The sequence below is a fragment of the Schistocerca piceifrons genome, chromosome 2 (assembly GCF_021461385.2).
Source record: "Schistocerca piceifrons isolate TAMUIC-IGC-003096 chromosome 2, iqSchPice1.1, whole genome shotgun sequence".
In the NCBI taxonomy this organism is placed as follows: Eukaryota; Metazoa; Arthropoda; class Insecta; order Orthoptera; family Acrididae; genus Schistocerca; species Schistocerca piceifrons.
In genome coordinates, this window is record NC_060139.1 from 179,573,726 (window position 1) to 179,600,163 (window position 26,438).

A 26,438-nucleotide genomic window follows, 5' to 3' on the forward strand; every position below is an offset into this window, starting at 1 on the left:
AATTGCGTGAAAATGTAATCAAATGTCAGTTCTAGTATAATATATTTGTCCAATTAATACCCGTTCATCATCTGCATTTCTTCTTGGTGTAGCAATTTCAATAGCCAGTAGTGTATGTTCAAATCAAGTTTGGCAACAAAGCAGATTACCTGAGCAGTGACTCTCAGACAGTTAAGAGATGGGTCATTGAAAGTCACCCAGTCACTATCATACAGGCTGAAAGCGTTTAATACTGCTACAGTCTTGAGGAAAAAGAAAAATTTACTATGAATTTTTTTCGGAATGCATCTGAAATGTAACGGCCACTGTTCAAAGTGCCGTCAATGCGAACAAGAGGCAACCGAGACGTGTAACCAATGGCACACCATACCATCACGCCTGGTGATACGCCAGTATGGCGATTACGAATACACACTTCCAATGTGCGTTCACCGCGATGTCGCCAAACACGGATGTGACCATCATGATGCTGTAAACAGAACCTGGATTCATCCCAAAAAATGACGTTTTGCCATTCGAGAAGCCAGGTTCGTCGTTGAGTACACCATCGCAGACGCTCCTGTCTGTGATGCAGCGTCAAGGGTAACCGGAGCCACGGTCTCCGAGCTGATAGTCCATGCTGCTGCAAACGTCGTCGAACTGTTCGTGGAGATGGTTGTTGTCTTGCAAACGTCCCCATCTGTTGACTCAGGGATCGAGACGTGGCTGCACGATCCGTTACAGCCATGCGGATAAGATGCCCGTCATCTCAACCGCCAGTGATACGAGGCCGTTGGGATCCAGCCCGGCGTTCCGTATTACCCTCCTGAACCCACCGATTCCATATTCTGCTAACAGTCATTAGATCTCGACCAACGCGAGCAACAATGTCGCGATACGATAAACCGCAATGGCGATAGGCTACAATCCAACTTTTATCAAAGTCGGAAACGTGATGGTACACGAGGCATCACGACAACGTTTCACCAGGCAAGGCCAGTCAACTGCTGTTCGTGTATGAGAAATCGGTTGAAAACTTTCCTCTTGTCAGCACGTTGTAGGTGTCACCACCGGCGCCAACCTTGTGTGAATGCTCTGAAAAGCTAATCATTTGCATCTCACAGCATCTTCTTCCTGTCGGTTAAATGTCGCGTCTGTAGCACGTCATCCTCGTGGTGTAGCAATTTTAATGGCCAGTAGTGTTTTAACGCCTTTATGCTTAACAGTGGTTATTATGGATGACATACAGATGGTTATAATTGTTGGTTATTCACACTGTTCCACAATATCTCCTTGTGTATTTTGTGTCAACTAACAGACAACTGTCTTGCACTAATGAAGCTTTACCAGAAGCGGCGTTTGTGTCGGCAGGGCATGACGAACGAGTGGCGCAGCGCGGAGGAGCTGAGGAAGTCGAAGCACAACGGCCACCGCGAGAAGGAGAACAGCTGCCACCGGCGCCGACACCTGCTGCATGACTGCGAGCCCAAGTGCAACATCCAGAAAGGTGAGCAAGTGCGGCACGCAGATAAGTGAGCAACTGCGAACAAATCTTATACACGAAATGTATTCGTAGTTGCGAATACTAACAACAAGTAGCTGTAAAAGAGAATGGCAACAATGAAAATTTTCTGCCATACCAGGTCTCAGGCCCGAGTTTCCCTCTTTACGCGAGCTGTCGCCTTAACTGTTTTGTCTATCCGTGCCCGACCCACGGCTTCACCCAAACTTCATATGTCATCGTTCCTGCGTCGCAACCTGTACTCGTACACACATTATCTGATTGCCCTACAAAACGTGCTCCCCTGTACAGGAGCTACATCGTGTAAGTACGAGTACAGGTTGTGACGAGCGATAAAGGCGACGGTTCGCTTAAAGCGGAAAATCCAGGTTCGAGACCTGGTCTGGCATAAATTTTCATTGTCTTCATTCCTTTATACAACTACACTCATGCTCATAAATTAAGGATAATTGCAGAATGTGGTGCCACACAACGTGGCACTGCACAAAACTTGCGCTAAGAGCATAGATATGTAAGTCCACCGGTATTGGTGATAAGTTGAGAAAACCGTCCCGAAACACATGTGCTACAAAACGCCACTGTTTCCTGCGCATGTTCCCCGACGTCAGCAAGGGATATGATCACCATGCACACGTACACAATCCGCACAACGAGTTGGCATACTCTGGATCGCATGGTCGAGCAGCTGCTGGGGTATAGCCTCCCATTCTTGCACCAGTGCCTGAAGTGCCATAGGGGTTAGCAGCGATACGTCGACCGAGATCATCCTAGACGTGCCTGATGGGGCTTAGGTCTGCAGAACAGGCAGGCCACTCCATTCGCCTGATATCTTCTGTTTCAAGGTACTACTCCACGATGGCAGCTCGGTGGGGCCGTACGTTATCATCCATCAGGAGGAAGGGGGTACCCACTGCACCCCTGAAAATGTGGACATACTGGTGCAAAATGACGTCCCGATGCACCTGACATGTTACAGTTCCTCTGCCAGGCATGCAGGGGAGTACGTGCACCAATCATTATCCAACCCCACACCATCAAACCACGACCTCCATACAGGTCCCTTTCAAAGACATTAAGAGGTTGGTATCTGGTTCCGGGTTCACACCAGATGAAAACCCGGCGAGAATCACTGTTCAGATTATACCTGGACTCATCCGTGAACATAACCTGGGGCCACTGTTCCAATGACCATGTACTGTGTTCTTGACACCAGGCTTTACGGGCTCTCCTGTGACCAGGGGTCAGTGGAATGCACCTTGCAGGTCTCCAGGCGAATAAACCATGTCTAGTCAGTCGTCTGTAGACTGTGTGTCTGGAGACAGCTCTTCCAGTGGCTGCGGTAAGGTCCCGAGCAAGGCTACCTGCAGTACTCCGTAGCCGTCTGTGGGCACTGACGGTGACAAATCGGTCTTCTTGTCGTGTTGTATACTTTTGACGTCCCGTACTGTGGCGCCTGGACACGTTTCCTGTCTGCTGGAATCGTTGCAATAATCTTGAGGTCACACTTTGTGGTACACGAAAGGCCCGTGCTAAGACCTGCTGTGTTTGACCAGCCTCCGGTCGCTCTAGTATTCTACCCCTCATAACGTCATCAATATGTGTTCTTTGAGCCATTTTCAACACACAGTCACCATTAGCACGTCTGAAAGCGTCTGCATACTTACTGGTTGCACCGTTCTCCGACATGTACCAACATACCTCTGCGTATGTGGACTGCTGCCAGCACCACCGTGCGACAACCGCAGGTCAAATGCACCGCATGGTCATACCCAGAGGTGATTTAAAACAGCAAACGGCCCACCAGAGCGTTGTTTCACCATGTATCAGTATTATCGTTAATTTCTGTGCACGAGTGTAATAGTTCTGCATTTTGCAACTGAGAGTACATTTCACGTATTTTATAGCGGGAGTAATAGCGGTAGTGTCTGTTCCCTGCATCTTCCTTATTTACAAACAGGTACTGCAACGTCGTAATACCTGTAAATATTAAGGCTCCTAGAACCAGAAATGCTGGCGGACCTAGGCTAATGTGGCTGCATTGGTCTCACACTAAAATCTTATTCTTTCCATCAACTGAGCTGCAGTTTTAACGAGCATTAGGTTACGTTTATCCAACGCAACACGTGACACGGGACTCAAGTGACGAAGCAAAATTGGGCTCAAAGGAAGTAAAGAATTACATTAGTAATACGAGAAAGGGAGCGTCCAGCTGATGTATCCTAGAGATGTTCCAGAGCACCGTCGACCGCGGCCTGTTGCAGAGAGCAAGATGCTGTCGCAGCCGCCCATCATCACGCACACGGCGGCGACGCCCCAGGACTCGCCCAACACGACGATGGACCCGGGCATGCGCGACTGCCGTCTGGCGCCGGTGCTCGCCCTGCACGGCTCTTCCATGTCGCTCGAGTCCATCGATCGCTCTCTGGTGAGTACGACTTCTTCCCTCTCTGAAGCAGCAGATTTAACTATGCAGCAGGTAATACACTACTGGCCTTTAAAATTGCTACACCACGAAGATGACGGGCTACAGTCGCGAAATTTAACCGACAGGAAAAAGATGCTGTGATGTGCAAATGACTAGCTTTTCAGAGCATTCACACAAGGTTGGCGCCGGTGGCGACACCTACAACGTGCTGACATGAAAGTTTCCAACCGATTTCTCATACACAAACAGCAGTTGACCGGCGTTGCCTGGTGAAACGTTGTTGTGATGCTCCTCGTGTAAAGAGGAGAAATGCGTACCATCAGGTTTCAGACTTCGATAAAGGTCGAATTGTAGCCTATCGCGATTGAAGTTTATCGTATCGCGACATTGCTGTTCGCGTTGGTCGAGATCCAATGACTGTTAGAAGAATATGGAATCGGTGGGTTCAGGAGGGTAATACGGAACGCCGTGATGGATCCCAGCAGCCTCGTATCACTAGCAGTCGAGATGACAGGCATCTTATCCGCATGACTGTAACGGATAGTGCAGCCACGTCTCGATCCCTGAGTCAACAGATGGGGACGTTTGCAGGACGACAACCATCTCCACGAACAGTTCGACGACGTTTGCAGCAGCATGGACTATCAGCTCGGAGACCATGGCTGCGGTTATTCTTAACGCTGCATCACAGACAGGAGCGCCTGCGATGGTGTACTCGACGACGACCCTGGGTGCACGAATGGCAAAACGTCATTTTTTCGGATGAATCCAGGTTCTGTTTACAGCATCATGATGGTCGCATCCGTGATTGGCGACATCGCGATGAACGCACATTGGAAGCGTGTATTCGTCATCGCCATACTGGCGTATCACCCGGCGTTATGGTATGGGATGCCATTGGTTACACGTCTCGGTCACCTCTTGTTCGCATTGACGGCACTTTGAACAGTGGACGTTACATTTCCGATGTGTTACGACCCGTGGCTCTACCCTTCATTCGATCTCTGCGAAACCCTACATTTCAGCAGGATAATATACGACCGCATGTTGCAGGTCCTGTATGGGCCTTTCTGGATACAGAAAATGTTCGACTGCTGCCCTGGGCAGCACATTCTCCAGATCTCTCACGAACTGGAAACGTCTGGTCAATGGTGGCCGAGCAACTGGCTCGTCACAATACGCCAGTCACTACTCTTGATGAACTGTGGTATCGTGTTGAAGCTGCATAGGCAGCTGTACCTGTACACGCCATCCAAGCTCTGTTTGACCCAATGCCCAGGCGTATCAAGGCCGTTATTACGGCCAGAGGTGGTTCTTCTGGGTAGTGATTTCTCAGGATCTATGCATCCAAATTGCGTGAAAATGTAATCACATGTCAGTTCTAGTATAATATATTTTTCCAATGAATACCCGTTTATCATCTGTATTTCTTCTTAGTGTAGCAATTTTAATGGCCAGTAGTGTAAAATGTTCAACCGACGTGTTGGACGAACGGCTTCTGTGCATTTGTTCTTGTCGAGTTCACGCTTAACAGCTTTTCTTGAAACACCTTCCACTCGATCAGAAAACTTTAACTGTCATATACAGAGCCAGGCTGGTGGGGATGCAGAGCTTTTAGCAGATCAGATGTTCAATCAACCTGTATCTGAAACTATCCAATTTTCGCACTAGTGCTTTATGTATCACTCTACACAAATACATACTCATTTCATACCTGTCTATTCGTGAGAAACCAGGCAGTATTATTCTGAATGCCAATTCTCACTCATTGATTCAAATTTCCTGCTTTTAACTCTATCCGAAACAAATCATAATTTCAATCCCCTGGGCCACCCTTCTGTTCATTTTGGCTACAGAGCTTGAGATATCCTTAAGGACTTTGCGCTGGTTCCTCCTTGCCTTCCCCAGTCCATTTCCATTGATCCTCAGTGAGATTCGTCCGCCTTCTGGTTCAGTTTCCCTAACCTAAGACAAGAGATTGCACTGAGTACCTCATGATGGTCATAAGGAAGGAGACGGCTTTTATCGGCAGCCATTCGATCCTCGCGTACGTTCGCCACCTATGGCGAATTAATTAGACATAACAGATTTCTTGCAAAGAAATTACCAAAAAAATCAAGGGGCAGGTTCTGCACGTGCATATTACAAAGTGTTATCAACGGAATGAACTGCAGCAACTACAACCAACTCGTACAGATGGCGAGAGACAGAAAAGGATCGCTAAATGAACAATACATTGCCTTTACTATCTGATGATCCCCGACCCGACCAAGGTTTTTGAGGTTTCTCATAGATGTAAGACAAGTGCAGCAATTTGTAATCCGCTCCAGATTTATTCCCAATTGCGAACACATACACCTACTTCTGATGTTCGTTTGGGGCGATATACAGTTTTACTCACCATGGTTCCAATCCCTAATTTCAAAAGATTTCTCTCGATTGGGTGGCAAATACCAAAACTGGTAATCCCCTCCCATTTATTTCCAGTTGGCGAACACTTTACAACACTACCAGACGTCCTGGTATTTGGCTGAATAGTGCTAAGGCTCAACAATTGAACTGGCAGGTTCTTAAACAATTCACTATACCATCTCGGGTACAGAATGAAAAAAAATGACAGTATGCACTGGCTCTTCTGTAGTTTCCGTCAGAAAATACTAACGCATATACAATCATGAAGGACGAACTGAAAATGCTCCGTGTGATCCAAATTTACCGTGCCAACAAAAAAAATGAGACCACGTGAAATTTCCAGTGGAATATCCTCAAACATCCTCTACGTACAATACGCTTTGTTTAACGCAAGCTTTATTTGCTTTTTGTTCTTTAACATAATTGTACGTGCAAACGTTTTCTTGAAGATTAAGATAAAGAAAGAAGAGACTTTAGCCAAACTCGACGGCCTCCAAAAGAATTGTTGGCTACTACTTCCACACATTTGTGAAACGATGCTTCAAATGCTTCATAGAGCAGGGAGAGCAGTATGCTGAAAAAGGGCATTATTTTTCTAGATTATTTTCTTTTTGTGTAATTTTCATGACAAACTGCCTATATGCTTCCATCTCGGGTTCTTCGAGCGACGTTCGTCTGATGATTTTACTGACGTTCCGCCAGCACGAGTGGCTGGCATTGTCAAAGCTTCACCCTCCATTGCCGGTGGTGAACTGGAGCCGAGCTCGCGACCGCAGACTATACTGAATGTATCTGGCACGCCAACGTCCGAGGGATTCTCCGCGGTCATTTCCGGTGCGGCTTTCTGTTGCTACCTGCGACGGTCGTTCGCTGCAGCACGGGAAGCCACTGCTTGTACGCCTTCGTACGAATTATTATTTGCTTAATTCCATCTGCACAGCCTCTTTCAGGCAATTACGTAAGGAGCTCAAGAACAGTTCTTGTCCTAAAAGACGTTTCTTGAAGTTTATTAAGCAAATTCTTACAAAATCTACACTGTAATTCGTCGTTTTAACCCAAAATGTCTATTGTTTTCATTGCCAGTCAATTATGCATGTGATCACACGCTTCGCTTCTTTATACAAAGTCAATTACCGTAGTTAGTCGACATACCTAAATTTTGGTTTCTTCTGGGATGAACAACAGATGTGTACGAATGTTTTTGTGATGCATGCAAAACTAACGTGATGGCGATGAAACAGAAGTCAGTCTTCAACCACCGCATCAAGAATTTCTGTATATTTCATAATTCCACAGCCATCCGTTGAACGCCAATTTTCTCCCCTTTTCGACGACTTTCCGTGAGCCTTTTGGATGAACACGTCAGAATATCCTGTATCCTTCTCGTCGTCAGCGTTTTCACCGACTCTACATGGCAAACCCAAAGCTAGTTTGGATTCCATTGATGCCTCTTCTCTGAAAATGAGTAGTATGTTGTGTTAGATAACAACTAATTACCTCTTATTTATTCCACAGGCTTAAGTGGACAAGCCTCTTAGTAAAATGAGTTGTCTTTATTATTAAGCGACTAGGCAACTTCTTTGAGGAGCTCGTCCGCATTCTAGCAGTGAGATGACACACCCACTCAATCCAACAGTCCCATTATAGATATTGCTACCATAATAGAAAAATCGAAAAAAATTAAGCATGATACTCCAACGAGAATTGAAATCTGCATTACACCCATGAATGTTTTCTATGAAAAGTGAGTACTGGGAGTTATTTAATTGCATTTTACTCAAATAATTTAATAGTAAACGTTTTAATGAATTCTGTTTCCAGTTCGTGGTAGAACTACTTCATATTTAAAGGTGAAGAGAAATTTATTGCAGACCAGTTTTCAGCTTATTAGATCATCATCAGGTCATAACAGACTAGTGTCCCAAAAAACACTAGTGTGCAAGAAACCAAAGCCAATGTTTGTATTTAAATTAGTCTCCATTACGTTGGTATAATTTAAATTGTAATTCATCCACTATTATTAGAAAATGCTCTAATTATCGTAATATATTTCATAGATAAGACGAGTGATGATTACTCGATTTGACATATTCTGACTAATGTCATGACCAGTGAGTCTGTATGTTAGCAAAAACTTTCGTTTCCAGGGTTTTGTACCTTGCACACTAGTGTCTTCGGTGAATGTTAGTCAGTAGCTACCTGGTAAAGGTGCAATGACTTGAAAATCGGTTGTAAGAAATAAATAGTGGACCAAAACTCAATTCGTTCGTCTTTCTCCCTTTAATAAACACTACATACTCTTAATCAGTTTCTGACGTTCATTTTCGATTTATGTGCAACATTCACACAGCTGAAACCCTACATTAGCTTAAAGTTGATCACATGTTTATACCAGCTTTACCTACTACTAATCATGTATAGTTGTGGAACCCTCCTCAAATACGGAACGCACGTTTCAAATATTTGTTTAACGCTTTTTTAGACAAATCGACTGCAATACTATTGAGGAAAAATAAAGCGAGAGACGTAACGTATAAAATAAGATAGAAACAAAGAGATATTAGCAACACACAAAAGAGAGATGGAAAATAGAAGGTGCATAATTCCATTTTGGGAAAATATATGAGAGAATTAGATTTAAATTAATTTATAATGTCACGTTGTGTTTTTTGATTGATTGAATTGTGGGTCGTTTTATGCTTGTACAACAAGTTATGCACTTAAGAAAACCAAGAACGAAGCCACTGTTTAATCTCACTACAAACAGTTTTAGATCAATTGATTGATGTTTTAGTTGTGACACAGATATGTGCAGGTGCTCCCGTTACCGAAGTTCTATTCATCCCTCTTTATTTCATATTTAAAGCTCTCACAAAATAAAATAACGTTTGCTGATGTTGACTTATATGACAGAATAAAATCGTGTGCGGGATCAATACTCGAAGTCGTATCTTTGGCTTTTCCAAAGCGAAAGAACTCAGCCATCCAAGAACGAATTATTGGACAGTTTTGAGAACCGTAGTAACTGAAAATCTTACTGTAGCTTAGCATTCCTGTCAGCGCCAAATTTACTCTGATAAGCAATTATTGCAGGTATCTTTCGATTTCTTAAAAAATTTGCCACTTCTGTAATTTACTCAACTCGAGATAGACTCAGATAGTTACCCTCCCTCTCATCTGTCTATCGTTATCTCCTTCTTTCTCACGCACACTCTTCTCTCTCTCTCTCTCTCTCTCTCCTCTCAGGGCAAGCTGGGTCCAACTTGGAGTGACCACTACTCAACACTGACATGTTTACTTTGTTGGCAGACATCCGAGCAAAGTGTGCCTGGCCTGCTGAAGCCACCCAACACCAAGTTCAGCGGCAACGGCGCCAGCGGTCCCGGCGGCAGCAGCTACAACAACCACGGCAACAACCACAACAACAACAACGGCCACCAGCTGCATCAGGGCCGGCGCGTCAGCTTGGTGGCCATCGTCAGCTCCCGGCGGGAGTCAACGGCTTCCAGGTGAGCAGAAGAGTAAACTCCAGGCAGCGATAAGCTAAGAATTCTGCTTAAGAGCACCACACTGCATATTAATAATCACTCTCATTATTGTTATTCTCGTGGCCTGTCGAGATTAGCACGCTAACCGTCTTCGCTTGGTGGATTCGTAATAACATGAATACAAATTTCGTATTGCTGTAGCTATATCAAACAGCGTTTGGATATGATGTGAAGTTCAAGAATTCTATATCACCACATTCCATCAAAAGAAAATCTTTCCTCGGTTTCTTTCCACCTTTGATTTCTGCACGTTGCGCACTTTCATTTCTTATTCGTTACCGTTTTTATACTTCTGTGTTTCCACATTCGGCAACTTTACTTCCTAAAAATTACGCGTTGCAACACCTATGTAATACTTTCTCGTCTTAATCCTCTGTGAACTATTACTTCCATTCATTCCGAATGTATATGCGTTTCACTCTAGTGCTTCTATCACAGTTGGAAACACGGGTACCAATATCTTCCCGTTAATTTCTCAAGTTTGATAGTCTTCGATTAAAATCAGCTTCATATTTTTCTTTAATTTCTATTCTGCCTACATCAGTCGTTCCCAGCCTGGGGATAATTACCCCTGAGGGGTAAAACGAAATGTTCTCAAAGGTAAAACAAAAGGGCTCGATTGTGCTTCTGACACGAAACTAAATTATTTTCAAAAGATTATCACTATCTCGTACGAGTGTAATACTGATTGCAGAAGTTGCCAATAATTACATTTTTCTCAAATAGTAGCATAACGCGTGACTTGAGCGCTCTACCAAAACGACGGTTTGGTAGTTTTGTTAGAGTACTTACATGACGCAGTAAATTGTAGTGTTACCGGTGATACTGGTAGCATTGGTACGGAAAGAGACTGGGAGCTGAAGACTTCTGGTTGTTTTTGTATGTTTGTTTCACACTTAATTAGAACCGCACTTCGTTCAGTGTTATTCATTTGTGTATTTTATGTCCCTACAAAATATAAATCGCATTTTTAAGCAATAAAAATTACTCGGTCGCGTAACTTCTGAGCTTTTAGGTAACCAAAGCAACTACTTTTGCTGTAAGTCTGGTTTTCATGCGCAAACATGAAAAAAGCAAGTATATTATTACTTTTGTAATTTTATACTCGATAGAACTTTCTTCGTCGTGACCAAAGGCAATTGTTTCGTGTTATTAGTGATAAGAGCGAAACTATTTCATAAATAACAGAAATGTATTTCATATAAGCTCGACGAGCTATTGACGCGATGTTTGACATGTCCCTGTTTTACGTATTTTTTATTTATTCTCCTGCTCTATATTTTATATTTCATTTTATACTACAGATCCCTCTGTTCTCAAATAAAACCTGAACTTAACATTGAATGTTTCAATTTTGCTATAAAGACGCTTTATTTTGAAGTAACAGACAGGAGGATAAGTATGTAGAACAAAAGTATTCTGTAGGTTACGCGGCCCTTTACATACCCACACTCAGTTTCTAGACGGTTCACCGCTGCCGGTTTCTGGGGGAATCTAGTAAGACACGGATCACATACGCAGACAAGGCGATGGAATGAGACCACGCCCGATCGGTATGCAACACACCTAGTGTACATGTAACGCGGCTACGATCTGAAGTCACCAGGGCTGCTAGGAAAACCGCCGTAGGTATGATAGTCTACGGTAGCCTACGTAAGTTTTACAACTCTACCCGTAACACAATGTGGTGGAGGGTAGAAACGAATGTCTGAATAAAATGTTACTTTATCGTATAAGCTACATACATACTTTCTACTGTGTACTATGCTTCCAAGATAGTAAAACTGAGACATAAAAATGTCTTATGAAAACACATTTTTCCAAGTTGGTAGTTCTCACAATGGACAAGGAATTTGCGCCATTATTGACTTCGCAACAGATAAACGAATTTACTGGCAGCATAACACAACAGTACCTAGGTAATGGTTATTACATTGCAGTAGGGCCTGTACAGTACTATTGTTATTATCATTAGCGGCTGTGGTCAGACACAAAGCATTGGCAGCCGGAAGTCTTCCCATTTCTGTCAGTTCAGAAGTAAGGAGTCCAGCAGCCAAGTGATTTACAAACAGTAATTCTAGTGTAAGAGTTTTAGTTTGACTTATTTTAAATTAGGAAGCAGTGTGTGGGTGAATTAGGTGTCGCTAGGGATAGGATTGGTGCAAATGAAACATGTTAGCTTCTTTTTCTGAGAAGAAGCTGTAGGTGGCACTTGCGATGCATTGAGAGCTGCTTCATCACTCTATAAAAAAATTTTGCTAGTGATAAGTAGTACCATTAGTCTCTCTGAAGCATTGGTTCCTGGTTCTATAAAACACCTACAAAAACTAAATATCGTTTACTTTCGTAACTTTAAAAATAAAGGTGTTCACAGAAAATTCTTTTCAACACACAATTAACACATCTGAAAACGTCTGGACACTTACTCGCTGCACCGTACTCTGACATGCACCAACACACCTCTGCGTATGTGGACTGCTGCCAGCGCCACCGTGCGACGACAGCAGGTCAAATGCACCGCATGGTCATACCCCGAGGTGATTTAAACCAGCAAAGCCCCCACCAGAGCGTTGTTTCACCATGTATCAGGATTATCCTTAATTTATGAGCATGAGTGTAGATTAATTTTTGTTGAAAAGAAATTCATACACTGAGGTGACAGAAGTCGCGAGATACCTTGTAATAACGGACCTCCTTTTGCCTGGCTTAGTGCAGCAACTCGACGTGGCATGGAGTTAACAAGTCCCCTGCAGATACACTCCTGGAAATGGAAAAAAGAACACATTGACACCGGTGTGTCAGACCCACCATACTTGCTCCGGACACTGCGAGAGGGCTGTACAAGCAATGATTACACGCACGGCACAGCGGACACACCAGGAACCGCGGTGTTGGCCGTCGAATGGCGCTAGCTGCGCAGCATTTGTGCACCGCCGCCGTCAGTGTCAGCCAGTTTGCCGTGGCATACGGAACTCCATCGCAGTCTTTAACACTGGTAGCATGCCGCGACAGCGTGGACGTGAACCGTATGTGCAGTTGACGGACTTTGAGCGAGGGCGTATAGTGGGCATGCGGGAGGCCGGGTGGACGTACCGCCGAATTGCTCAACACGTGGGGCGTGAGGTCTCCACAGTACATCGATGTTGTCGCCAGTGGTCGGCGGAAGGTGCACGTGCCCGTCGACCTGGGACCGGACCGCAGCGACGCACGGATGCACGCCAAGACCGTAGGATCCTACGCAGTGCCGTAGGGGACTGCACTGCCACTTCCCAGCAAATTAGGGACACTGTTGCTCCTGGGGTATCGACGAGGACCATTCACAACCGTCTCCATGAAGCTGGACTACGGTCCCGCACACCGTTAGGCCGTCTTCCGCTCACGCCCCAACATCGTGCAGTCCGCCTCCAGTGGTGTCGCGACAGGCGTGAATGGAGAGACGAATGGAGACGTGTCGTCTTCAGCGATGAGAGTCGCTTCTGCCTTGGTGCCAATGATGGTCGTATGCGTGTTTGGCGCCGTGCAGGTGAGCGCCACAATCAGGACTGCATACGACCGAGGCACACAGGGCCAACACCCGGCATCATGGTGTGGGGAGCGATCTCCTACACTGGCCGTACACCACTGGTGATCGTCGAGGGGACACTGAATAGTGCACGGTACATCCAAACCGTCATCGAAACCATCGTTCTACCATTCCTAGACCGGCAAGGGAACTTGCTGTTCCAACAGGACAATGCACGTCCGCATGTATCCCGTGCCACCCAACGTGCTCTAGAAGGTGTAAGTCAACTACCCTGGCCAGCAAGATCTCCGGATCTGTGCCCCATTGAGCATGTTTGGGACTGGATGAAGCGTCGTCTCACGCGGTCTGCACGTCCAGCACGAACGCTGGTCCAACTGAGGCGCCAGGTGGAAATGGCATGGCAAGCCGTTCCACAGGACTACATCCAGCATCTCTACGATCGTCTCCATGGGAGAATAGCAGCCTGCATTGCTGCGAAAGGTGGATATACACTGTACTAGTGCCGACATTGTGCATGCTCTGTTGCCTGTGTCTATGTGCCTGTGGTTCTGTCAGTGTGATCATGTGATGTATCTGACCCCAGGAATGTGTCAATAAAGTTTCCCCTTCCTGGGACAATGAATTCACGGTGTTCTTATTTCAATTTCCAGGAGTGTATATTGAGCCATGCTGCCTCTATAACCTTCCAAAACTGCGAAAGTGTTGCTGCAGGATTTTCTGCACGAATTGACCTCTCCATTATGTCCCAAAATGTTTGTTGGGATTCAATCAGGCGATCTCGGTGGCCAAATCATTTTCTCCAATTATCCAGAATGTTCTTCAAACCAACCGCGGGCAATTGTGGCACAGTGACACGACGCATTGCTAGCCACAAAAATTCCATCGTTGTTTGGGAACACGAAGTCCATGAATGGCTGCAAATTCTCCAAGTAGATGAACATAACCATTTACAGTCAAAGATTGCCTCAGTTGTCCAGATGACTCAATCCAGTCCATGAAAACACGGCCCACACCATTATGGACCTATCACCAGCTTGCGCAGTGCCTTGTTGACAACTTGGGTCAATGCCTTCGTCGGGTATGCGCCACACTCGAATCCTACAATCAGCCCTTACTAACTGAAATCGGGACTCAACTGACCAGGCCACGGTTTTCCAGTCGTGTAGGGTCCAACTGATACGGTCACGAGCCCAGGAGAGGTGCTGCAGGCGATGTCGTGGTGTTAACAAAGGAACTTTTGTCTGTCGTCTGCTGCCATAACACATTAACCTCAAATTTCGCAGATTGATTTCTGCGGTTATTTTACATAGTGTTGCGTGTCTGTTACCACTGACAACTTTACGCAAACGATGCTGCTCGCAGTCGTTAAGTGAAGGCCATCTGCCACAGTGTTGTCTGTGGTGAGAGGTAAGGCCTGAAACTTGGTATTCTCGACACACTCTTGACAGTGTGGATCCCGGAATATTAAATACCTTAACGATTTCCGAAATGGAATGTCCCATGCATCTAGCTGCAACTAACATTCCGCGTTGAAAGTCTATTAATTCCCGTCGTCCGGCCATAATCACTGTAAAAACCTTTCCACATGAGTCATCTGAGTACAAATGACAGCTCCGCTTTTTTTTTCTTTGATGTTATTTTAACACCTTTACAGGAAAGGTAGGTCGTCAGCAGTCTATCTATGCCGCTCTTCGATCACAGATAACGCATACAGCATAATGAGAGACAAAAAAGCATGGTGGATAAAAAACGGTAGTCAGATATATTAAAATACATGTAGCCGTTCGCAGGGGCATTGTCCGAATAAAAAACGTTCAGCACTTGTACACATCAGAGAAGACAGAAATTACACACGTGAACGGTGGAGCACAAACCTAGAGACACTTAAGCACTAACACGAAGACACACACAAGCACTGGCACCGATGTCCGCCCCTGGTAGCTGAGTGGTCAGCGCGATAGATTGTCAATCCTAAGGGCCCAGGTTCGATTCCCGGCTGGGTCGGAGATTTTCTCCGCTCAGGGACTGGGTGTTGTGTTGTCCTAATCGTCATCATTTCATCCCCATCGACACGCAAGTCGCCGAAGTGGCGTCAAATCGAAAGACTTGCACCAGGCGAGTGGTCAACCCGGCGGGACAACCTCGTCACACGACATTATACAGGGTGATTCAAAAAGAATACCACAACTTTAAAAATGTGTATTTAATGAAAGAAACATAATATAACCTTCTGTTCTACATCATTACAAAGAGTATTTAAAAAGGTTTTTTTCACTCAAAAATAAGTTCAGAGATGTTCAATATGGCCCCCTCCAGACACTCGAGCAATATCAACCCGATACTCCAACTCGTTCCACACTCTCTGTAGCATATCAGGCGTAACAGTTTGGATAGCTGCTGTTATTTCTCGTTTCAAATCATCAATGGTGGCTGGAAGAGGTGGCCGAAACACCATATCCTTAACATACCCCCATAAGAAAAAATCGCAGGGGGTAAGATCAGGGCTTCTTGGAGGCCAGTGATGAAGTGCTCTGTCACGGGCTGCCTGGAGGCCGATCCATCGCCTCGGGTAGTTGACGTTCAGGTAGTTACGGACAGATAAGTACCAATGTGGTGGCGCTCCATCCTGCTGAAATATGAATTGTTGTGCTTCTTGTTCGAGCTGAGGAAACAGCCAATTCTCTAACATCTCCAGATACTGTAGTCCAGTTACAGTAGCACCTTCGAAGAAAAAGGGACCAAAAACTTTATTGGCTGAAATGGCACAGAAAACGTTCACCTTAGGCGAGTCACGTTCATACTGAGTTGTTTCCCGCGGATTCTCAGTGCCCCATATACAGACATTGTGACGGTTGACTTTCCCCTTAGTGTGGAAAATTGCTGCATCACTAAACACAATCTTTGAAACGAAAGATTCATCTGTTTCGCCAAGTCAACAGCGCCTCAAGCGAACAAATGTACAACTAAATGAAACTTTATAGCTCCCTTAATTCGCCGACAGATAGGGCTTAGCTCTGCCTTTTGTCGTTGCTTAGTCTTAAATTCCTAAAGTTGTGGTATTCTTTTTGAATCACCCTGTATATTATACTGGCGACGATCTCCGGCGCACGAAGATTCACTGTTCACGCACAAAGCCAGGGACCTGCCAAAGGGAAAAGGTGTGGGTAGGAGGTAGAGAGAGAGGGTGTAGATGCCAGTGCCAGAAGAGAAGGGAGGCGGAGGGAAGAAGGTAGGGGGGGTAGGGGAAGCCTGGGGGAAAGGAGGGAGGGAGGAAGAGAGGAGGGAGAGAAGGAAGAGAGGGTGCCCTGGGGGAAAAACACAGGGGGAGGAAGGGGAGGATCAGAGTTGGTAGGAGGGGTAGATGGAGGGGATGAAGGCATCATCAAGGAGGGGGAGTTGGCGGAATTCACCTTGGGCAAGGATATGGAGTGTGGAGAGATGGAGAGCGGGTGGGATGTGGGACAGCTCCGCCAATGAACTACCCTTTTATACCTTGTGTACGCCACACTACCGCCAGTTGTGTATGTGCTTATAGCTATCCCAAGACTTTTGTCACTTCAGTGTAGAGTGCTCGTTCCTGGGAGTCCGAAACGAATCCACGACGAGCTCCCTCACGAACAGTCGCCTCGCCAGCCTGACCTAACAGTTTGCTGCTTGTGCTGCAGCACCAGTGGGAGCCGCGGCTGCCCCTGGAAGCTGTCCCGGCCGTCGCTGCGGAGGAGGGCGTCGCGACGCTCCTCTGATGCCGACGACGCGTCCGCCGAAGCAGACGCCGACGCCGCACCGCCCGTCCTGAACAATGGCCTCAACAACCACAACCACCTGGCCAGCCCCACGTGAGTACACAACTCACCTTGCTTGCTTACTAGTTGATCCATTGCTCATCGCGCGTCAATGCTCATCTGCACACGCTTTTTAAACGGTGGTCCTGTATGGGGTTTTCATACATCACTGCCAGTTTCAGCATTACGTAATTTGTTTCTTTGAGGGGCTAGAGGCCAATAAAATATATGTTGCTTAACCCTCTCACTGCTACAGACGTGGCCTCTGCATTCCGTGCTGAGCACAGTTTTGTTTAGGCTGTACTGATCGCCAAATGCTAATACCTGTGCTGCATTCTGGCAGCTATGAAATACTTATCATCCGATTTTAAGAAAACTAATAACCGAAAAAGATTGACTTTTCCACCCCTTACAGTCTAAGATCTTCGCTCGGTATAGGGCTGAATTTTTATTCGTTACACGTAGCAGTTACTGCGCTACATCAAACGAACTAAAACACTACAGTCTGCAGAGGTAAAAAATGCATTGTCTAATCTTTGCTTAGGGTTGATTTCAGCCCATACATTTGAGTATACAAAATATAGATAATATATCTTAATTTTATTCAAAATTGAGAGCAGAATGATATTTCATTCTCCAGGTATTGATTTTTGTATCAGACAGACGGCCGCAGGAGACACGCCCACTTCCATCCCTGCAAATCGGGAACCATGTGCCCACAACAATCGTCGTATTTCATAAACGGTTCAAGATCTCGAAACGAGGTTTTTTAGCAAATGATAGCACCTAAAGAGGCATATATGTTTTTTGATAAATACTCAAAACTGTTTTATTAACCAAGATATCAAAGTAACTCGTCCGCGGCACTGAAAGATAGCGGCTCAGGGGGCATACAGCTTCAAGAGCACTGTAGGAAAACACGCGTTTACCCGTCCACAGCACCTGGGGAACAATGGAGCAGGACGTATGTAGACGTCCACAAAAGCGAAAGTAATGTGTATTGCTAAAACTTACATCATACAGAGCGATGCAACTATTCCCATTGTAGACAACTAAAGGGACAAGCACAACTATACCCAAAAAGGGAAGTAGGAGTAATCCGCTGAATTACAGGCCTATATCACTAACGTCGATTTGCAGTAGGGTTTTGGAACATATACTGTATTCGAACATTATGAAGTACCTCGAAGAAAACGATTTACTGACACGTAGTCAGCAGGGATTCAGAAAATATCGTTCTTTTGAAACACAACTAGCTCTTTATACTGATGAAGTAATAAATGCTATCGACAGGGGATGTCAAATTGATCCATATTTTTAGATTTCCAGAAGACTTTCGACACCGTTCCTCACAAGCGTCTTCTAACCAAACTGCTTGCCTACGGAGTATCGCCTCAGTTGTGCGACTGGATTCGTGATTTCCTGTCAGAAAAGTCACAGTTCTAGTAATAGAGGGAAAGTCATCGAGTAAAACAGAAGTAATATCCGGCGTTCCCCAAGGAAGTGTTATAGGCTCCCTATTGTCCCTGATCTACATTAACGATATAGGAGACAATCTGAGTAGCCCTCTTAGATTGTTTGCAGATGATGCTGTCATTTACCGTCTTGTAAAGTCATCAGATGATCAAAACGACTTGCAAAATGATTTAGATAAGATATCTGTGTGGAGTGAAAAGTGGCAATTGACCCTGAATAAGGAAAAGTGTGAAGTTATTACATGAGTACTAAAAGAAATCAGCTAAATTTCGATTACGTGATAAGTCACACAAATCTGGAGGCTGTAAATTCAACTAAATACTTAGGGATTACAATTACAAATAACCTAAATTGGGACGATCACATAGATAATATTGTGGGTAGAGCAAACCTAAGACTGCGATTCATTGGCAGAACACGTAGAAGGTGCAACAGGTCTACTAAAGAGACTGCTTACACCACGCTTGTCCGCCCTATTCTGGAGTACTGCTGTGCGGTGTGGATTCCTTATCAGGTGGGACTGACGAATGATATTGAAAAAGTTCAAAGAAGGGCGGCTAGTATTGTATTATCGCGAAATAGGAGAGAGAGTGTCACAGACATGACACGTGAATTGGAGTGGCAATCATTAAAACAAAGGCGTTTTTCGTTGCAACGGGATCTTCTCATGAAATTTCAATCAGCAGTTTTCTCCTCCGATTGCGAAAACATTCTGTTGGCACCCACCTACATGGGAGAATTGATCATCACGATAAAATAAGAGAAATCAGAGCTCGCACAGAAAAATTTAAGTGCTCGTTTTTCCCGCGTGCCGTTCGCTAGTGGAATGGTAGAGGGACAGCTTGAAGGTAGTTCATTTAACCCTCTGCCAGGTACTTTATTGTGAATAGCAGAGTAATCACGTAGATGTAGATGAAGAGGATTTCCGTGACTATTTGCACCTAAACAAAACAGTAAGAACAAATAAGCAACATTGTATTTTCCTTCTGCGAAAGAACGCATTTATGAAACCCTAGGACACTTGAAAGTGTAATTATGTCTAATGAACCAAATTTTTATTTTGTGCAGTATTCATGGCGCTACGGTTCTTAGCTACAAGTAGCATAACACGCTGGTACTCAAGGACGAAAATAACTTCCGTAAGATGAAACAATGCCACGTAAAAAAGCTCGACCAATCCTAGACCACTCATAGAAAGAACTGCTACAGTACAAAATATAAAGTAACTGAAAGAAATACGCGTTGAGACGAACAGATATGACACTTTTAATCAAAGACAATAATGAAATTACATTGAAATGAATACCCTTCTCTGCATACAGGCGTTGATATAAGTCAACGGGGACAGTTGAAAATGTGTGCCCCGACCGGGACTCGAATCCGGGATCTCCTGCTTACATAACAGACGCTCTAGCCATCTTTTTTTCTATTTTATTCGTTGTTGATCGTTGCGTTTGGTCGTTGCGGACGTCACATGACATCCGTTCAAGTTCGTTGTTGATCTTTTCACTCACTTTTTTTTTTTTATTATTAAACAGAGGCCAACCAACTCTCTGACCGAACATGCTGAGTTACCGTGCCGGCATCCATCTGAGACCCCGAGAACACAGAGAATAGTTCGACTGCAGGGACTTATCTCTGGCACGCCTCCCGTGAGACCCGCATTCGCAAGTTATTGTCCCGCACTATATTCATAATGCCCCTGCCCATCATACTCATTACTCGCGGCTTTACTGCCGATTCCCGTAAGAGTTCGGGCACTGTTTGTGCATCCGCACAGAAGAAGATGGTCAAATGGCCGGTGATCCTTAACTATATATAAATGAAGTGGTATCTGTTCTTTCGGACATATAAAGGCAATTATTACACTAAAATCATAGCGATTTATGACAGTCCCTGGACATCAAAAAAGGCAGGACGTGGTTTTTAACACGGTGTGTGATCATCTCGGGCAGCAATGCACGCTCTGCAACGCGCTCCCATGCTGGTCACATGCTAGGTAAGGAATTCTTGAGGCAGGGCGATCCACTGCTCTACCAGGGCCGTTGACCACTGCTGGACGGTTGGTGGTGCATGTGGATGCGCTGCAATACATCTCTCCGACGCCTCTTACACGTGCTCAATGGATTTCAGTCGGGGAAACGGACACGCCAATTCATTCGCTGAACATCTTCTCGTTCCAACAGCTCTTCCACATGCGCTGTTCGATGCGGTTGAGCATTACGACTCTTAAATAATAAATTCAGCGCCGAATGGACCCTAGGAAGGGCGCACATGTGGAAACAGTACAGTTCCACAAAACGTTCACCGGTGACTGTGCCGTGTTCAAAGATTTGGAGGTTAGTACGCCCATCAACAGTATGCCTCGCCATACATCACACGGACCACCAAAACGATCATATTCGGCAATGAAATCAGGACCGAATGCAGCCCTGAAATGACGCACTTGGGAACAGAGTATAGTTTCACAGTAACGTTTGGTGTGTGTACCGTGTTCAAAGATTTGGATACCAGTACGACCATGCAGCGTTACGCCTCCTCATACGATATCGCATGGACTACCAAAACGTTAATGTTCGACAATGTTTCTGATTGCATTACGTATTTCCACCTCACGCCATAGGGTTGTACGTCCAGAATCACTACTCATTCTGGATCTGCTCTCATATGAGAAGACCACACAAACCCACTCCCCGTTGACCCAGCCCCTATGCTCTTGGCACCATCGCAAACGGTGTCATTGATGCGGAGGTGCCAACGGAACAAAACGCACTGGCCATTGGGCAAAGACACGACCCCCCTCCAGTTGCTGTGCCATTGTGCAGCATGAGGTTACGTATCTTTCAGTCCTGTTAAATGTTGTTGCAATTGCACCCACCGTTTGACTAAGGTCACTTCTTGTCTCTTGCACAATGTAGGGGTCATCTGCTGCTGCATTTGATCGTCGTCGACCGCCTACTCTTCTTCGGGCAGCATGGGTTTGATTGGGAACGCTCTCCAGGCACGTGAAACAGTGCTGTGAGCAGTATCACACTCCTGGGCTACACCCATCACACTTTGTCCGTCTTCCAGTTCTCCGATAATTCTTCCCCGTGTGAAGTCATCCAAATGTTGCCTCTGAGCCATGCTGTAATGGAGGATAGCACAATAGTACAACGTAACTGCTTGCTGATTGACACGCTCTGTCTTTTCCCATTCGTTCAACTACCTCGTTTTCGGGTCCAGTCTCTTTTGAAGCTATAGCCACGCTGACCTCATGCCATGCGACGTCCAACTTTCGGTGCACCACTGGCAGACATCAGCACTTTCATTCACTTACATCGAGTTTTTAATATGTTACGTTACTTTATCTACCTCGTCATTAAGTTTTGCAGAGCAGTGGATTAATAAATGATTTCGTACGGGTCAACGGTCTGGTGCAAGTCTTTCTCCTAGACGCCACTTCGACTACCCTAAGAATCCTGTTAGGGTTCATGTGGTTCAGATGGCTCTAAGAACTATGGGACTAAACATCTGAGGTCATCAGTCGCCTAGACTTAGAACTACTTAAACCTAACTAACCTAAGGACATCACACACATCCATGCCCGAGGCAGGATTCGAACCTGCGACTGCAGCAGCAGCGCGGTCCCGGACTGAAGCGCCTAGAACCGCTCGGCCACAGTGGCCGGCTGTATCCTGTTAGGGAAGGGGGACCTCCAGTGTATTGTAGAACACGAACCACTTGTTGTTCCTGGTGAATCCACAGCATTGAGACGTGAAGGCTAGGTTAAAGGTAGACTGACAAATTTCCGTGGTTCGGTCGAGATTCGATCCTGCGACCTCTCGGTTTTATAGTCACGCGCTTCACCAGTAGACCACCATGGTAACATCACAAAAATAGTTTACTAAGACGTGGCATCTCCATAATGACAAGGGCCCTAACTCTATGTCATATCTTGGATCATTCGTTAGTACTGTACCGTCGTTGTCAGTTCATGCGGCCCGCCGACGGTACTTCAGTTTGTTTGATAAAACTCAATGGAACACGAGACGTTGTGATACAATTTAAATTTAAATATTATGACTACAACTTTCAGTGGAATCAGCTTCACGGTGTTACGGCTGGAGTCAGGGAAGGTAACTACTCAGCCTTGATAATTCAGTCTTCAATCATATTGGTCTTGTCATTCGCTGAAAATGTCTATCATATTGCCGTCATATACTCACAATTAATTAATCATCAGAAGATATACCACAATCACAGTTCGGGCATAGGTAGTTTAATAAGGCTTGATTCTGCCCACATCTGGAATGGGCCCAGTTCTTACATTCTTGACATTGGTTCAAATGACTCTGAGCACTATGGGACTTAACATCTATGGTCATCAGTCCCCTGGAACTTAGAACTACGTAAACCTAACTAACCTAAGGACAGCACACAACACCCAGCCATCACGAGGCAGAGAAAATGCCTGATCCCGCCGGGAATCGAACCCGGGAACCCGGGCGTGGGAAGCGAGAACGCTACCGCACGACCACGAGATGCGAGCATTCTTGACATTGAAGCCATTCTTCCCTAGAACGTGAATTACAGTAAATGTCACTGAACACTAGACAATAATAGTCTAAACTGTCCTCTTCACTCTCAGTCCTTTCACAACTCGTTTGTAAAGCCAGTCGTTTAACAGACTTCCCCTTCCCTTTGCCTTTTCCTTTTCCAATTCCTTGTGTTGCTTTACCTTTCCCTTTTCCTTTATTTTTTTCAGTTTTTCATTGTTGATGTTCACTTTCCTTTTCTTGCTTTGCTCTTCTGCTAAGGTCTGCTTTACTGGAGTATCGGTTAAAATAGCAGATTTTCTAAGACGTCTCTTGTTTGTTCCAATCCTTAGTGGTGGAAAAGGACGTACTGCATCTGGAAAGAAAGGGACTTGATCTCCGAGTTGTTCTTCTATGACACCAGAAGATGCGGGCAGATTAACAACCCCTGATGGCCCTGTCGCATCAACGATTTGTCTTGTATCTGTACTAATGTTTACAATTTCAGATACATTAGCGTCTATGCTAGTAACAACCTCTGGTACTGCTTCCGACGTATTGGTGATGATGTCATGTGAAATGCCTAAAGCCACATCTGATACGTTTACTAAAGCTAAAGGGCGATGTGTAACATATGATGATGGAGCATAGTCGTTTTCTGTAAAAACGTTGGGTCATAAGGTCAAATGTCAGCTTTTCTGAAAGTGCTCATTACCTTTATGCACGAGGTAGCGCGTATCTAATAACTTCTGGGATCTCATATATCCACATTGTCTTGCCAGTCCTATTGCCTAGCCTATTGTCCTGAGCCTTTGCGCAATAGCTTTTGAAAGGTGCATTTACTCCAACATCCAATGGCTGTAGGTGGTGTGTACAGTGAGGTGGGAATGGAGTTCGCTTTTTCCACCACACTGATAACAGTATGAGATTGGTGATTATCGAGCAACAACAAAATTGGATGTGCAGGTGATGGTTTAGTATGTTTGTCAAAATGATCCACATATTTCACGAGCTCCGTAGCTGTCATCCATTCTGAACTGTTTCCTGCGCCGATAGGTTCCGGTGGTCCGACTTTTATAAACAAATCCTAATATTTAAACCTTGGGCAATTAAACATGGGAGGAACTGCATGACCTAATGCATTTACTGCCAGTTCGACTATAACAAATGTCCCTTGCTCAGCAGCTACTATGGTCCAACTTGCTTCATTCCCTTCTTGGCAATAATTTTCCTTGGCTTTAGCACTGTGGTTACGACTGTTTCATTTAAATTATATATCCTTGAAGATTGAAATTTATATTTATGCAACACTGTGCTCAGCTTTTTAAAAAATTCGGTAACATTGTGTTTGTTAAGTGATGTCGCCCTTTTGGCACTCGTTGACTTTGGTGTTCTTATTGGCAGGTGAGGGTGTATTTTTTAAAAAACCATTCAGCCAGTCTGGACCAGCTTTTTTATTTTCGTGCCACGATGGTGGAATATTGCGAGCACTGAAATTCAGTGCACATTCGTACGCCAACTTTTTGACTTCTTCTGGCAGAAGACCAAAGAAAATTGAAGCACATTACAATAGATATTCTGCTAACTTATCTTCCTGTCCTTTAGTAAAGACCAATCTTACTTTTTTGTAACCAGTCGCTGTATTTTCTACCCCAGATCTTAGCTTTTTGAAACATTTGTATAGAGTCATATGACAAATATCTAGTTCTTTGGCAACAGTTTTTATTTTCCCGCCATCGTTGAGAACTGAATCTGCTGTCTTTTTGCATCAACTCCTGTGACACAGAACTTCGTGTTGTTTTTCGGGTATACGTCCTCATACTACAAAAGAAAAAAATAACGATATTTATATTCCATTGGTGGTACAAATGAATTGGGGCAAGTTGTTCCGAGGTCACAACGTGCCCCCGAAAAACGGAACATCTAGCCCCAATCGCACATGTTGAAATAAAAGCAAGAAATTGGTTACGTTACGAAACATAGGTAATTTACGCATTGTGTACCAAAACAGTAGATAAATCCTTACAATAAAACATTGAAACACTAAAGGCTAGTCGTTAAGATTCGTGAGATAAAAAATGCCAAATACGAAAGTATTTACTTACGTGAACCAGCGACGCATGTGCTGCCGTTCCGCTGTTCCAGGGACCACTGGCCTGTTTACGATGGCTGCCGACGGTGCGCTGTGGCGTTTCATTTCACGATGTGTTTACTTCATATTCATATCTCTTTCCCTCGCGGAGTTATTTCAGTCGGAACAATTTACCTCGGTAACTTGTAGCCGAGCTCTCCCTTACGCAAGTCGCTGTTTTTGGAAATTCAACCCCTAAGGGAGTGAAATAGGGGGTGCAACGTTTTATGAAACTATATCATTGCGAAAGCATTTTCAAAGCCAAATCTTTGAAAATTGATGTTTGGCTTCTCGGATAGAGATGAAAATATACGTATTTGACTGTTTTTGGAAATTCAACCCCTAAGGGGGTGAAATAGGGTCAGACTGATTCACTGACTCATCATCGCCCAACTCAAACCACTAAGGATGGAAACTTGAAATTTGGAGAGGGTGTGGAACTTATACTGCAGGTATCGTTCAGGAAGGAGTTGTCCGAAATTTCGTTCATAAGGGGGTGAAATAGGGGATGAAAGCCTTTTTGAAACAATATCTCTATTAAGGGAACTTTGAAACTAGAAGTTCGAAAGATGGTATTTGGTTTCTCAGCAAGAAAATAAAAAATTGGTGATCCAGCATTTTTGGAAATTCAACCACTAAGGGGATAAAATAATGGGCAAAAGTTTTTTAGAAACAAATAACTACTAAAGAACTAGTAAAGAATTTTTATGGCTACATCTATGACAAATGATATTTGACTTCTCGGTTAGAAAAAAAAGACGCGTGTTTCTTTTTAATCAGCCACATAGATAATTCTGAAAACTGGTAACTGTGAATTTTTAATAGCTATAATAATACTTTGTAAGATTTATAACGAAAAACGTGGAGTGTGTTCAATAAGTAACTGATGCGTGAATAATTCACCTCGAATCTTATGTACTTCGGACAAATTATTTTATATTTTTAGTCGAATATAGAAAGATATCATATTAAAAACTTATTTTTATTTAAATAATTAATTTATTACGAGAGTCACTCCAAAAGAAAAGCACACTATTTTTGTAAAAATACAGTTTTCATTCTGCAAGTGTGCAAGTTTTACAGTGTGTAGATACATCCTTCCCGCTTGTTTTCAAACTTAGTT

The 26,438-nt window shown here is 44.5% G+C and overlaps 1 protein-coding gene across 1 annotated transcript in view; it reads left to right on the top strand.

Annotated features, from left to right (window-relative positions):
* LOC124775227 (voltage-dependent T-type calcium channel subunit alpha-1G-like) overlaps positions 1–26,438 on the top strand; it is a 790,960-nt gene that overhangs the window by 599,294 nt on the left and 165,228 nt on the right. The window contains exons 19-22 of the mRNA XM_047250065.1: positions 1,351–1,486; positions 3,763–3,926; positions 9,648–9,847; positions 17,075–17,245. Coding sequence (XP_047106021.1) covers positions 1,351–1,486; positions 3,763–3,926; positions 9,648–9,847; positions 17,075–17,245 — 671 coding nt within the window. The remainder of the gene's footprint in view (positions 1–1,350; positions 1,487–3,762; positions 3,927–9,647; positions 9,848–17,074; positions 17,246–26,438) is intronic.